General features: G+C 35.0%; 1 protein-coding gene and 1 long non-coding RNA gene across 14 annotated transcripts in view; one reads left to right on the top strand and one right to left on the bottom strand.

Annotated features, from left to right (window-relative positions):
* The window catches only part of LOC308698673 (uncharacterized protein), a 67,080-nt gene that overhangs the window by 23,514 nt on the left and 28,224 nt on the right, over nt 1–15,342 (top strand). For 12 of the 13 annotated variants that reach the window (XR_014031093.1, XR_014031094.1, XR_014031095.1 and 9 more), the window contains 2 exons: nt 10,542–10,773; nt 12,108–12,244. Coding sequence is in view for 3 of the 13 variants with exons in the window: in XM_081378925.1 (XP_081235051.1) it covers nt 10,684–10,773; nt 12,108–12,244 (227 nt within the window). In the remaining 10 variants the exon portion in view is untranslated. The remainder of the gene's footprint in view (nt 1–10,541; nt 10,774–12,107; nt 12,245–15,342) is intronic. The other variant, XR_014031099.1, reaches the window with a different exon arrangement.
* LOC308698542 lies at nt 2,743–5,373 on the bottom strand. Its single transcript, XR_014031070.1, has 4 exons — nt 5,293–5,373; nt 4,562–4,589; nt 4,038–4,130; nt 2,743–3,317 (listed from the first exon to the last, which is right to left on the bottom strand). It is a non-coding gene; the product is annotated as an uncharacterized lncRNA (long non-coding RNA).

The following is a 15,342-nucleotide window of genomic DNA, read 5'->3' as shown; positions in this document are numbered from 1 at the left end:
TGCAAAATTGGACGAGTCAGAACAGTCGCACGCCTTGATCAAACAGAATCAGGTTATTAAATGTTTAAGATAAAACACACATAAAGTCTCACAGCATTAGCTGTAACATGGAGGCTATGAACAGTGGAGGAAAACTAATCCTGGCTTTTGGGTGATAAATAAATATGGAAAAAAAAGCGATTCGTGGCCTTTGAGAATCGATTTTGAATCGACCATATTTTAAAAAACGATTAGTTGAAAAGGTGAATTTTTTTACGCAACTATTATTTTTTGAGTCCATTTACATAATTTACGACAAAGACCACAAAAAAGGATTTCATGTGATACGTGAAAACACAAAAATAGTTACGATATTAAACCTCAAAATATATTTTCCCGGTGAGATGTTCTTCATTCACCGTGTGGCTCCATTAAATTAAAAAGAAGGGAAAATCCTCTTCATCGTGGCAGATGAATCAGTGCTTTCACTGCCGATGGAGACCAACACACATATTCTGTTACCACAAATGTCATTTGTTGGAATTTAAAAGCAACATGTTTGGTTTTCAATTCCATGCTGGTTTGCAAAGGCGAATCAATCTTTCATTTTCTGGATTTAACTGACATGGTCAGAGGGAGATTTTGTTATAGCACACCCTCCATTAAAGGGATATTCACCCCGAAAAAAGTAAATTCTGTCATCATTTACTCGCACTCACATCTCTCCAAACCTTCGTTCTTCAGTAGAACACAAAAGAAAATCTCATCAGATCTCATTCATGGTCATGCATATTCAAAAATGCGAAATGTGAAGATACCAGTTTTGATGTTGATGTTACGTGACGTGACTAAATTTCATGACAATATATATCGTGATACACAAATTAAATTTAAAACTAGAGGAGGATTATCAGTGAACAAAAACTGGTTTTATATGTTATCGTACAACTTTAGACGATTTCAACTTTAGTACGCATTATGATACTTTTACGATGTCCTTTTTGGAGCTTAATGACACAAAAGAAAATCGTATGGGTTTGAAATGACACAAGGATGAGGATAAATATGTTTCCATCCATAGTTGCGAATACACTTTTGGAATATCGCATAAAACATTTGCGAATAAACCTCCATTTCCAACCCGTTTGTTCAAGAGAACCAAATCGTCACTTACTGGGAGAGTGGCACAAAGCATCAGTAATAAAATATCAAAAAGTTGTTATTCTCCCTATGTAATAAATTGTGCCTCATGTTCTCTTGTGTTCAGATGCCTGATGTTTGGGAATGCAATCGTACACGAGACCGTCCTGAGAGGACATCATACCAAATAATTTTGATCTCACACTCAGGTGTTTCAGAATTACAAAAACGGTCTATGTGCATGGTCTAAAGCGCAGGGCGCAAGTTCACTCAGGGTGTCCGAATTAGTGATGTATGTCTCGAGACCGGTCTTGGTCTCGAGACCGGTCTCGAGACCACTTTTACGTGGTCTCGGTCTTGTCACGCCTTGACGGTCTTTGGTCTTGGTCTTGTCTTGGTCTCGGACCTCTCGGTCTTGTCTAGGTCTCGCTGTCTCAGACCGACATAGTGGTCGGGGGATTTAGAAATACAATACTACAATATCCACGACGACACAACGTTCGATAATGCAACGTTATTATCCGCAACGGAACGGATTGAAGCGCGCGCCGGATTGATGACAGTGCGGTGTGTGCGCGAGCCTCACGAGAAAACACTGTATCCGCGCCACTGATCGCAGCGGCAACGAGCACTTTGATCACTTGGTTTAAAAAACACATATCAGTGACATGATGGGTTTTATCTTCATTCAGGAGATTTTGGGTAACTGCACAACTGACAGATGACTTTGAGCGCACCGCCAACGGTGTGTGTGTTGTGTGTGTAACCATAGCGACAAAACGACCAACTTTCGGATCCTGCACTTAAGCCTATAATTTCATTTTTAAAAATTTAATTATGTATTTAAAAGTTGCAGAATGGATTAATTTGGAGTCTGAGACTCCAAATTTGGAGAAATCGGCAGAGATAGACAGGCATTTGCTTAGATGAATTTGTGTCTGATATCTGTGTGTGTGTGTGTGTGTGTGTGTGTGTGTGTGTGTGTTGTTTGATTACAGTATTGTATTTAAGATGGTGTTAGACTAAATAAATAGTCTTTTAAATATCATCTGCATATCTCCGTTGTGTTGACTAAACATTAGGCCTAATCAAAGTTTATAATTGTGCATCTTTAATTTGCTGTTACGATTTCATCTACACATTAAGTATAATTTCAATTGGTTAAATATTTCTCATTCTTTAGACACTTGTTGGAGGAGCAAGATGGTGTTGGAGGTGTTTGATGTTTTGTCAGATGAACCAGTCAGTACCAGTCATGTCAGTCCTCAACACACTGAAAACCCTAATAAGTTGATTGAACTTAATTGATTTGAGTAAACTTGTTGCCTCAATTTAATTGAGTAATGGGGTCTCCCAAAACGTGCATATTTAAGTTTACCTAACTTGGTGCTTATGTAGACTTGACTTAAATTGTTTAGTTCACCAAACTTGATGATTATTTAATGTACTTAAACAATAAAGTTCACTTAACTAATTGTTAATTTCAAGAATACTTGTATATTTAAGTAAACTCAACATGAAAATTTAACTGAAATTAGAATTTAATTCTAAATTTTAAAGTTATTATTTTTGACTGTAAGCTTTGAGCACACTGCACTTACATAAAACAATGAACAACATATTGATCCTTTGAGTCTTTATTGACCAAAATGTCAAATGGAAATGAGTCACACCCTGCACAAAGCTCTAAAGATAGCAACAATGTCCAACATTAAGTATAACTACATCAATTGTACAACTCTGATCACTTAAACATTACACTTAAGTCTCACATTTGTGTTAATGTACTGAACATGTAAACGTAATGTATACATTCTTTTTACATTTACATTAATTTGTAGAACATTCTCACAGTGGTATTAAAGTCTCACAGTAACGCTTTTTTAAACAAAAAGCTGGTTTGCCAGAGACTGCAATTTAGGCTTGAGAGAATTCTGTCCAATTGACATTAGCACACGCTGGATGAAATCAAACATGCTGGCAAGTGATTTTGGGTAATTCAGGTCTAGTGCGTGGATCAGACCAAAGAGGAGACACATAGCCTGTGGAAGGTCCTGCATTTTTTCCATCACCACTTGACCTTCAAGTATTATTCCAATCGTACAAGTTAAATACAAGGAATTGTGGGGCTGGAGTTCAGTGTCCTCAAATAAGATGCCCACTGGCACATCAAGGATGGAGTTGCGATGATCAGACACCTAGTGAAAAAACAGGCATAAATAGAGATTGCGATCAGGTATCAAATGTTTATCAATGCATGTTTATCAGAATGTGCACTAGATTTATTAAAAACACAAATCACTAACCCTAATCCCAAATTATATGGACAAGTATGCATTTGACTTTACAAAAATGTACATGTTTCCAGCAAAGACAATACTTTTTTTAAGTATGCAATATAAATATGTTTATTAATTTGAAGACTTGGCCACATTTGTATTTTAAAGGAATAGTTCACCCAAACATTAAAATGCACTCACTCTCAGGCCATTCAATATATAGAGGATTTTTTTTTTTTGTCTGAAACGATTTGGAGAACTGTAGCCTCACATCACATCACTTGCTCACAAATTGATCCTCTGTAGCGAACGGGTGTTGTACGTAAGAGTAAGAGAACGTGAGGATTAATTGTGGATTATTGTGATGTTTTTATCAGCTGTTTGATGAGTTTGAGCACCTGTTCGAATCAATTTGTGAGCAAGTGATGTAATGCTAAAGTTCTCCAAATCTTTTCAGATGAAGAAACAAACTTATATTCCTCTTGAATAGTCTGAAAGTGAATAGTCCTGCAAATTTCCATTTTTGGGTAAACTATTGCTTTAAAATCAACATGATTTTCAAATGCTTGACAAATGCTTAGACTAATGGGAGCACAGGTGTAATTTTAATGTAAACAGGTTAAGAACAGATGCACTTACTAAACATGACTTGAAGAAAGAGTCGTCATCATCTCTAAGCATGATGGGTAGTCCTCGAATCACAAGGGTTCGGACCTCCGTTGGCTGGGCTGACTTCAGAGGAAAACACGAAATTCCATTAACGCCACAACAACAACTAATCAATATATTTGAAGCACTTTTATGAGAATATACGATTAAATGCTGACAAAATGAAATGCTTTTAAAGGGATTGTTTCCCCAAAATGAAAATTCTGTCATAATTTAGTCACCCTCAATTTATTCCAAATCTGTATAAATTTAATAAAATCTGCTTCAGTGCAGGGCTCAGAAATTCTGTGGTGCTATTTCCCGATCATGTCCCAAGTGTGTTTTTGCATGAATTTTTGCCAGATGAACTTTTAAACTACTTATGGAGTTGAATGTACTAAGACAGTCATTGTGTAGGCATGGAAAAGGTACAGTTTTTGTATGACCACCATGTTTTAAATGATAATGTTTGAGAAGTTCCCCTCTTTTTGCAGAGTTAAAAATACAGCACTTACATTTCCACATGTTCTTGTCTCAGATCACCTGTAACAGAAAAACAGTTGAAAATAGTAGCTATAGTAACAATGTTCTTATAACTTATGATAGATACTTTACGAAATACTACGTTTTACAAGTCAAAATACCAAATAAGTAGATTTCTCAATCAATCAGAAATGTATAATGAAAATATTGTCAATTACTGGTGAAACAGACAAAGTTTGCCCGGGAAAAATAACCCACATGGTCTAAGCAGTAACGTTAGCTGCCATGTTCTTTCTTGCACAGAAAAAAAGATCATCAAATATGTATCTCACAGGTAAAATAAGAAAAAAGCTGTTGACATTTCAATAATCATACCATCACAAAATCATGAAGAAAATATCGTTAAGTAATGTCGAGGTTGTCAAAGTTTGACCAAAAAAAAAAAAACATCACTAACGTTACGTTAGCTGGTCTCAACTGTTGCCGAAAATTACATGATTACACAATGATTAAGTTTATATTTTACTATTACTAATAAAATAAAGAACCGTTTGATATCGCAGTTTGTATATCATCACAAAACCATCAATAAAATAATGTTAATTAGTGGTTAACGTTATGTTGGAAAAGTTTGACCAGGAAATATTGTAATCAACGTTATGGCTGCGTTCTCTTTTATTATAGAACCGTGCAAGGATTTAAATAAACATTCAGTTTTAAAAAGTCACACAAAATAACTTTGTATCTTAATAATTGTACTTACCGAGAATGGTACAAAAAGAAAAACTCCCGTAGCCGTGACGTCTTGAAATTGGTTTCAGCAACAGACCATGCGAAAATCACCAATTCTGTAATCCACCAATCAGTGCATTAGTTCTCTTGTTGCCAGGCAGAACTACTTGCGTGGCCAATCGCATCAAAGGAAGACCAGAGAGAGCCATTTTAATTAAACCGATTTGAAATGAATTTGATTTAATGTTAAACATAATGTGTCCTCGCAGTTTATTTCCATTACAATCAATAATTGTAATATAATGAAAGCCATTTGTTTTCTGGTAAAACAAGAATGACACCTTGCACTGAAAGCATGTATGAATGTATTATCATTTCACAGTCAAGAAAACAACATTTGTGAAATTGACCTTTTGTAAGGATTAATCATGATTTTGAGCTCACAGCACTTGAAATCTTAAGTTTATGTATTTTGAAGGTAAATAAGTTATTTGAACTTATATTTTTGAGTGACAGGGCCAAAATGCAAAATTTAAAGTAATGTTTAGTCAAGTAAACTTGATTGTTTAAGTAAAGACAACATTAGGGTTTACAGTGCAGTACACAAAAGTTAAGGGAGTCTCAATCCTCTAATAGTGCAGTAACAGCCATCATGCAATAATTGCTAACATAGTTGATCTCACCCAGTCAGCAAAAACATTTACAGTGAGCTCACAGTCACACACATGACAGGGTCTGTCTCTGTATTATTGTTCTGCCAACTGCGGCTGAACCCTAGTATGCTGCTGTTCTTGAATTCATACAAGTTATAGCTTAACTTCAACACTAGTCTGTTTTTTTTTTTTCTCCGGTCTCGACTTGGTCTCGGTCTTGGTCTCGACTTGGTCTTGGTCTTGACTTATTCTGTCTTGGTCTTGGTCTTGGTCTTGTCTTGGTCTCGATACCCTCTGGTCTTGGTAGTGTCTTGGTCTCGGTTTAGGCGGTCTTGACTACAAGTCTAGTCCGAATCCACTTTTGCTAGTTTAACGACGGGAAAAATGGTCGGCGCTCCCGGTGCATGATCTAAAAGGGTTTTCCCCATTCTCTTAATGAGTAATGGGTGTGTTTTGGGATTTACGTGCGTTAAACCAAACAGAGTCTCATCTCCTATTCCCTTTAAAAGCCAGTGGTGCTCGCGTCATGGCAGATTCGCTATTTACATGGAGGAATTTGATCGTGGAAAGACTGAACGCGTCTCCAGAGCGCAAGCAGACCATCTACGGGACAAGCCGGATTCCACCATATCTTCATGTACACAATATTAATCTTGTACATTGTAATCCTTTTAATTTTAATATTTGGCATGTTTGTGTGCTGCTGCGCGTCCCTGTGTGTGTAATAAGCAGAATGTGTGTGTTGTGGACCCGCCTATAGGCGCACATTTCTAACGCGCTCTTTAAATTACAAAAAAAATATTGCTCCATTGACTTTAGACCAGGTCTCAGTTGGTCAATGGCTCAGTCTATTTCAGTTCCTCAAAATAGCAGCGTGCCATCAATGCGCCTGAACACACACCTCGTTTTCAGACCAGCAGCCCATGGGCACTAATGGGCGCACATGCATTTGCTATTTAAACAACGTGGGGCAGGACGTGAGAATGAAAACTGCGTCGGTCTGAAACTAGCAAAACACACTTGCGTCGCGCCTGGCGCTGCTGCATTGCGCCAGGTGTGAGATAGGGCCCAATGTTTTAGATGGTGTGCAATAAATTTGATCAGCTGGGTTTCCAGTTATTCAATCACATGACTGTTGAGCAAAGCCACTTTTTTATTTATTTTTTTTTTGCACATCCAGGAATTTATTTGGTCAGTGTGTTTCCATTGTAGTTTATGTGCATAATTCTGCCCCATGTGAGTTTATGTTTTTTATTTATTAAACACTGTCTTTATTGATTTTAGAAAGATTAACATTAAAAAAAGGGGTGGGAAATAATCATTTGAGATGTTTTATGCACATTCCTTAACGCGTTCTAAAATTCGCATAAAAATACGTGGCGATGGAAACCTATAGCTGATGATGACAGAATCTCTTTTTCCGGTTCTTTAAACACATTAGGGTTAACATCGCATCGACTGCAGGAAAACTGCTTTCAGCATGGCCTCACACGCTACAAACAGATGGGAAACAATAAGTGGAAAAGAAAAAAGATCAGGATTAATTAGCACGTTTGTCAGTTTGCAGGAAACACAGTATCGGTTTCATGCCCTTCGCATTTGCCCACCACCTGTTGAACACGATGATTAGGGTGATGTCTATGGCCGTCTCGTAGAGTGGGTAATGAGTGTGTGTTGGTGAGGAACAGGAGGGGCTTTTGTCATATTTATATCAACAATGTCGGACAAAACACTCTAATTATCCCCTTCTGGCCCGGCTCGTCTTACGGCTCCCAGTCCATTTGCTGTCCTGTCCCAGAGCCAGACTCCACAGTCCTTAAGCACATCCTAATGACAGCTCTCTTTCAGTCCACAGGCTTTATAATTGCACAGGCTAACTTACAGACATTATGTGGCATTAGTCCAGAGAGCTCATAAAGGGGGGTCACAGGCCGATCACAATGCATGTGGCCTCAATAAATCTCCGAAGTGACAACAGCGAGAGGTCATATTGCTCCGACTGGAAGGGGGCGAGAGTTGGACTAGATCAACTCGGCCGGAGCGCCGGAGGAAAGCGCAGATTAACATTTTCTGATCTGAACATATCTCAATCGTACTGAGTTGTATTGCAAAAAACCCAAAACATCCACAAAGTACATTTAATGGGGACATTTAATTTAATATTCAACAATATTACTGATCTCCTGCATTGACGACATTATATGAGAACTGAACTGAGCTGGACGATAACATCACGGTTTTCTCCAGAGCGGCTATATATATATATATATATATATATATGTATAAAAGAACTAAATTAATAACTTTTTTTGTTTTTACAACAAAAATGAAACATCACTGAACTCACTTAAGCTGGACTGTGACGCAATTTTTTTCTGGAAACAAACTTTGTTGCATTATTTTCCTGTTATCTCTGTAAAGCTGCTTTGAAACACTCGGTATTGTAAAAAGCGCTATATAAATAAAGCTGACTTGATTATACTCTTCCCATGGGCTGTGCTGACAATGAATCCAAAATGAATGCAAAGAAACAGTTTGTAATATTAAATTATCCTATTCATTCATGAAATGTCAGGACAGATCATAAAACCCAGTGCGTAACTATTTTACGCACGATATATATCGGTCACCATATCGGTATCGGCCGACATATGTTCATTTTTAATAATGCCTGATAAGAACATTTGGTCGATATATTAAAGCCGCTAAATAATGTATTATTTCCTCCAGCTGAGACACTTCAGATGCGCACTGTTCAACATGATGGGTTTGAAATGCTTGAAATATGATTGGAATCACTTCAATAAAGAAAAATAGAGAAAAAGTGCAACATGTGCAGCGCAAGTCTGTCATATCGGCTACATAAAGTTATATTGAGAACATTATAATTGTGTGTTTGGGACGTGGTCTTTAATGGTGAGACTTTTGTTTTTGTAATCAGGCTCTCAAAAATTATCTAAACATTTAGATTTAGATTTATCGACCAATATATCGGTTATCGGCTTTCAAATATAAAGAATTATCGGTTATCGGTATCGGACAAAATTTTCATATCGGTGCATCCCTAATTTTTATATTTTCAAAATCTTTAAATTTATATGTAAAAAGTCACTGATTTGAATAGTTAGTAATAAAATGAACAACATAGTAACACATTACATAGAAAAAGTGGCAGGTCTATTATTTAGCATTTACATTCAGATCACGTTGTTCCGTCCATTGCTTTGGTTATCACTGTCAATCAGATTCAGTCACGGCTGTCAATCCAGAAACTTTGCAATGTGTAATTAGCAGCATGTACAATTTATATTATAGGCTACATAGAGAAAGCGAGCAAAGATCACTGCCATTATAATAACTGAAGCTGTCAATGAGATACACTGTGAAAACTCCCGTTATAATCACTGAAGCTGTCTACTCTGTGCAATGAATCTCTTATTGACATCGTGTTTACACTGTGTTGGATATAATGAAAGGATTCGCGAGCGTGCAGAACTTATAAGCCCTGCCATTTTGTGTGGATTCTGACTGACTTATGCACATCTGATTGGCCACTGCATTCACACGCCCAACAGGTTTGCCTGTGATTGGCTACACCGCTCAACGCTGCAAAACCACCTTGTAAATAGAAAGCTTTGATGCTCTTCACAGAGTGCTTACACAAACACTCACAGGAGTGTGTACTGTACTGCAGAATGGCTGTATCATATGATCCAAACAATCTTTGGCGGGACAAAGCTTCATTTTAGCAGTCGGCAAAATATTTTCAATTCAGGAAAAAAATGAATTAACGGATATTTGACTCAGGATGAGTTTGTTTATTCAAGAGTATTCGTGTGCAGGAAGTGAAAGTGATGTACTGTGACGAAATAATAGGAAATCCGAATGCAAGTGGTCAAAGGAGACACATTTAAAATGCACGATAATACTAAAAAACGTTTTTTGTTTTTTTTTTTACCAGATAAAAAAAGCCAAAATGTATTTTGTCAGAAAATTTGTGATCAGATCACTGAAAACACATCGTAATATGTCTGGAAAATTGCTAAATTGTCTTTAAAATGGTGTCACAATGCAAAAAGCTTAAGTAATCACCCCCTTCATTTTCTTTATTTCTATATTTAATATATTAACATATATACTATTTTTTCTTTTGTTTTTGGAGTGAAATAAAATGACCTGATATGAACTATTTGAATTTCATTTTCTTTTATATATAATAAAATGAAAATATGTAAATGTAAAATAAATAACCTCTTTTTTTTTAAACTTCTTTAATTGTGTAATCAGCAACTGTGTTCAGAATCCTCTCGGTTAAACAAACTGAGAATTGTTATTGCTGATAAGTTTAGTTGATATCCAAATGATATCCACAAAAACCAGTTCCCGATGAACTGCGGATGAGCTACGGAAGTCCCTAATTGGCCAAGAGCAAAACAAAAACAAAACGTTTGCGCTTTTGCACCTGTGGGTATCCAACCGGTCAAAGGAATTTCAGAACAAACAAAGCAAATCAACTTTGCCAAAGACTCAAAGCTAAACCCAGCACTGATTTCATTTCAACCTGTCCGTTCTCTAGCTGTAACTGTGCCCTTTCTGTGCAGGATTGATAGACTTCTTTTTTTCTTAGGGGAATTATTAAGTTTGCCCACAAAACCAGTGCAAATAACTCAGCGCTGACCTGCCGGATGGCTTTGGAAGGGCAACCTCCCACAGGGAGGGCGTTCAGAGCTTAATTATAATGTCAGGAGACACTTTCAAAGTAGTCTGAGATGAGAGTCCACTCCAATGGGAAACCCGAGCCGATCGTCTTTCCCAGTTCAAGGCAAACTGTTGAATGGGATCAGACACAAGGAATCACAGTGAGTCAAAGGGGACCCATAAAGAGCAGCACATGGGGGGTCGTCTTTAACAGTTTGCATGCACTAAAATTGTAATGGTACAAGAACATGAGCTATATTAATACATGCTCTCACAGTTTAGCCCAAAGAAAATAGAGCAGTTATGTTAATGACATTACGATCGAGATCAAGAGCAGGACAGAGAATCATTTCGTCTGATTCAGATCGGCTTACATCACTTAACATTTTCTGATGTTTTTACATAATTAAAGATTTCGTTTATTAAAGAATTAAAGAATTAATGTAATTACACTACCATTCAAAAGTTGGGGTTTATATTTATATGGGGTTACATAAATCTGCATTTATATGACCAAAAAAACAGTAATTTTTTAAAAATATTTTTACAATTTAAAATAACTTTTTTCTACGTGAATATGTGTTAAAATGTAATTTATTCGTGTGAATTTTCAGCATCATTACTCCAGTCTTCAGTGTCATGTGATCTGTCATTTATAATTATTATCAATGTTGAAAACAGTTGAGCTGCTTCAGATTTCTGTGATGCATTTTTTTTCCAGGATTATTTGATGACTAGAAAGTTCAAAAGAACAACATTTATGTGAATTATTTTGTAACAATGTAAAAGTTAAATTCAATTCAAATGCATCCTTGAATTGAATAAGTATTAATTTCTTTCAAATGTCAGTCAATGTAAATAGGCAATGATAAAATATTTAAAGTAAAAAAAAAGTTTTATTAAGTAAATAATACAGAATTTTAATACATTTGTAATACATTAAGTTAAAAAAAATACAATATATATTTCTAATCTTTAAAATTAATAAATGCTTGAGTTGCATTTTTTTATTTAAAAAATATTAGTGCTGGGCAAAGATTAATCGCATCCAAAATTAAGAAATATTTGCATGTATATACTGTATATATATAATTTATATTATATTTAAATATAAATATTTTACATATAAATGACAAATACTGTATACATGCATAAAATGTTACATGTTTGAGTTTGTCTTTTTTATTTAAAAAATATATTAAAAGTCGATTTTGTCCCACACATATTTAAACATATTTAAATCCAACACTTTTTTAGGTTAGCTTTTTCCTAATGGCTTTAATTATTCTGTATTACAGTGTGTTCTTTTGTACAATCTGTGTATTTATTATTGTTTATTTTTCTCTTTGTATTTGTATTGTGTAAAGTGCCTTGAGAAGCTTCTTTAAAGGCGCTATATAAAAAAAGTTTATTATTATTATCATAACATAATTTGTGTTTTTTCTTTGCCTTTGAAAAGTGAGTCACTTGCATGTTTTGTGCCTCTTTTTTCCAGGCTTGCACTGGTAGCATCCCGCTGAGGTCAGGCGGCCCTGGCGACGGCCTCCCTGAAGCGGCAGCTGGCCGGGATAAGGTTACGATTTCACCTGTGCACTGCAGCAGCGCAGGAACTGGCGTGTCATTGAGGAGCGGGTAATTATTCAACACGTCAGACTGCAATGCCTGCAATGTTAATTACGCCTCGGGCAGAGAGATGAAGCCCGGAGCAGAGGCTCATTACGGTCACACCAGCGCAACATGTGCCGGGGACAGTGAACTCCCAAACGCTCCCTGAACGAGGATCCAGTTCGCCGCCAGATGACACTTTATCATTCCCACACCATGTTTGATTTTATGTCAGATGCGTAAGATTTTACAACTGAGCACGTAAAATAGATTAGATGTGTTCGCTTTTGAGGGAAATAGAAGCGTGATGTTGAGTTAGTGAGGCGTTGGGATTTAGGGTTAGTGTAGAGTTAAAGAAATGTTTCAGGTTCAACATGAGGTTCATCGACAATGACATAATTGCTTGCTTGTTGCTTAATTGTCATGCAAATAATTATCATTGATTTATTATAATGATTTAATGTTTTTTGTCAGTTTTGTGTCGAATATAATATAATATAATATACCGGTAATATAATATACCGATAATATAATATAATATAATATAATATAATATAATATAATATAATATAATATAATATAATATAATATAATATAATATAATATAATATAATATAATATAATATAATATAATATAATATAATATAATATAATAAAAAAGGCCCATATAATTTCGTTTTATTGGAGTAAAAAATATATTTTATTTAATTTATATATAATATAATATAATATAATATAATATAATATAATATAATAAAAAAGGCCCATATAATTTCGTTTTATTGGAGTAAAAATATATTTAATTTAATTTATATATAATATAATGTAATAATAAGATAGGCTCGTATAATTTACGTTTTAATGCTGTGAAAATTAATAATATTTATACAATTAATTTATATATAATAAAATAATAAAATGATAATAAAATAGGCCAGTTTAATTCACGTATTAATGCTATTCATATATAATATAATATATCATAATATAATATAATAATACAAATTATAATGTTGTGAATATTAATGATATTTATTCAATTAACCTATAAATAATATAATGTAATAATTAAATAGGCTTGTATAATTTTGTTTTAATTTTGTTAAAAATAACAGTCTCTAACAATTAATTTATATGTAATATGATGTAATGTAATGTAATAATGTAATGTATTTTGACATAATTGTGTGTATATTTAACCATTCAAGTGCAGTAAGCTGTGGAAGAGAACTGAAATCGGGATCCAGATCGACTTACATCACTAAACATTTTCAGATTTTTTCACATAATTAAAGATTTATTTTATTAAAGAATTAAAGAATAAATTGAATTACACTACCATTCAAAAGTTGGGGTTTATTTTTATATGTGGTTACATAAATCTGCATTTATATGCTCAAAAATAGTGTAAAATATCCGTCCGTTTAAGAAATATTTCACTTTAAGAAATGTCACACTTTATAATATCGGTTTCTGAAATGTGTGCATCTGATAGTCTCATCGTAGGCTGTGCGATGTCAAGTACGGGTACTGTAGTTGATCCATGGGAGCCGGGCACTAAAGTTCGAAATGCACGAGATTCTCGGATTAATTGCAAACTTTAACCGTCACAGAGTGAAAGTTTATCATTTGCACGTGTTTTAGGTCCTGTCAGTTTAAACATTCAAAGAATTTCAAAGCATTCGAGTATCCTCGAAAACACAGTCGCTAATGGCTTGAACATAAACAACTGAGAAAGAAAGCGGATGCGTATCAGTATATTGGATCTTTGCATTCGCTCTTAAAGTGACAGTAGCCTAATATTCCCACCGCTGTCCGTCATTAATGCTAATCAAACAACAAAAGACAAAGAGAAAATCACTTTTGTAGCTTTAACATATTTAATTTGCACAGTGTAAATTTACATTTGATTATTTAATTTCTGTACTTTACTGTTAGACCTGAAAAACTTCAGTGAAGAATTTCACTTGTATCTTTGTTCTGTTGTATTTACCTATGATTGTAATTAGTTTATCATTTTCTATGCAGATTCACTCCCTTACAAAATCACCTCAATTATTCTAGAATGATTAATTATTTCCAAATACAACGATTCAAGTCATCTGGTGAAATTGTTTTCATACCGCAATATATATCGCAGAAAAACAAAATATTGCAATGTCAGTTTTTTCCGGTATTTTTTATAAGCTTAATTTCGGTTATAATAATTATAATATATCTCAAATATATGGCTACCAAAATTATAGATCAATTTATTATGTCGCTTATTGAAAATATCCAAGAAACACATTGTTGCATTGATTAATTTATTGGCTGAATGAGGCATTTTGCATTTATTTCTATTAATCTGGAATTGATTTGCAATGCTTGAGAGAGCCTAAAGATCTGAATGCATTGAATTTTTCAGTTTTCTTAGCATGAATGACTCAAAAGACGCCGTAACCTGTAAAAAATATAGATGTTTTATGCAGTGTGCGTCTATAATACAATCAGAGTTATGACACTGAGCGGCAGATGGTATCGCGATGATGACGACGGCTTCATCTTTACAGATCCTCTCAGCGCTGTGAAAGATATACGGCTGTCTCGACACATTGACATCATTCCTCAAACATCTGCTGCTTAAAAAACTGTGACATTTGTGGAGAAGCGGCGTTCCTTAAAGGCCGTAATCATTTACTTTATCGCTCGGCGAGAGTTATAGTGCAGAGGCGCACTCGTAAAACGACGAGGCCTTTCCCCTTCCATTTTATAGAGTTCTGTGAAATCGCCCTGATAAAATTAAACACTTGCCTATTCTCTGTGACAGATGCATTATATGCACAGACGTTATGAATGAAACTGAAATGCATGTTTTTTGTGTGTGTGTGTGTGTGTGTGTGTGTGTGTGTGTGTGTGTGTGTGTTTTTTATGATTCGAAATGATTTGCAATCTTGCTTAAGACATCAAACTGTCAGCTCATTCATCTCTCTGGTAAAAGGGCTTTTGAAGCAGTAAAGATATGAACACTGGGGGGAAAACTTTATACAATTTCCACCCGAAATAGGAAGCTGGGTCCTTCTGGGAGACACTAAATTGAAACTAAGGCTGTTTCTGATGGACCACAGGATATGCCTGCAAATTTA

The sequence above is a fragment of the Scardinius erythrophthalmus genome, assembly GCF_964197995.2.
Source record: "Scardinius erythrophthalmus genome assembly, chromosome: 11".
NCBI classification, from domain to species: Eukaryota; Metazoa; Chordata; class Actinopteri; order Cypriniformes; family Leuciscidae; genus Scardinius; species Scardinius erythrophthalmus.
Note: the sequence above shows the minus strand (reverse complement) of the source record. Positions and strands in the feature narration are given on the sequence as shown.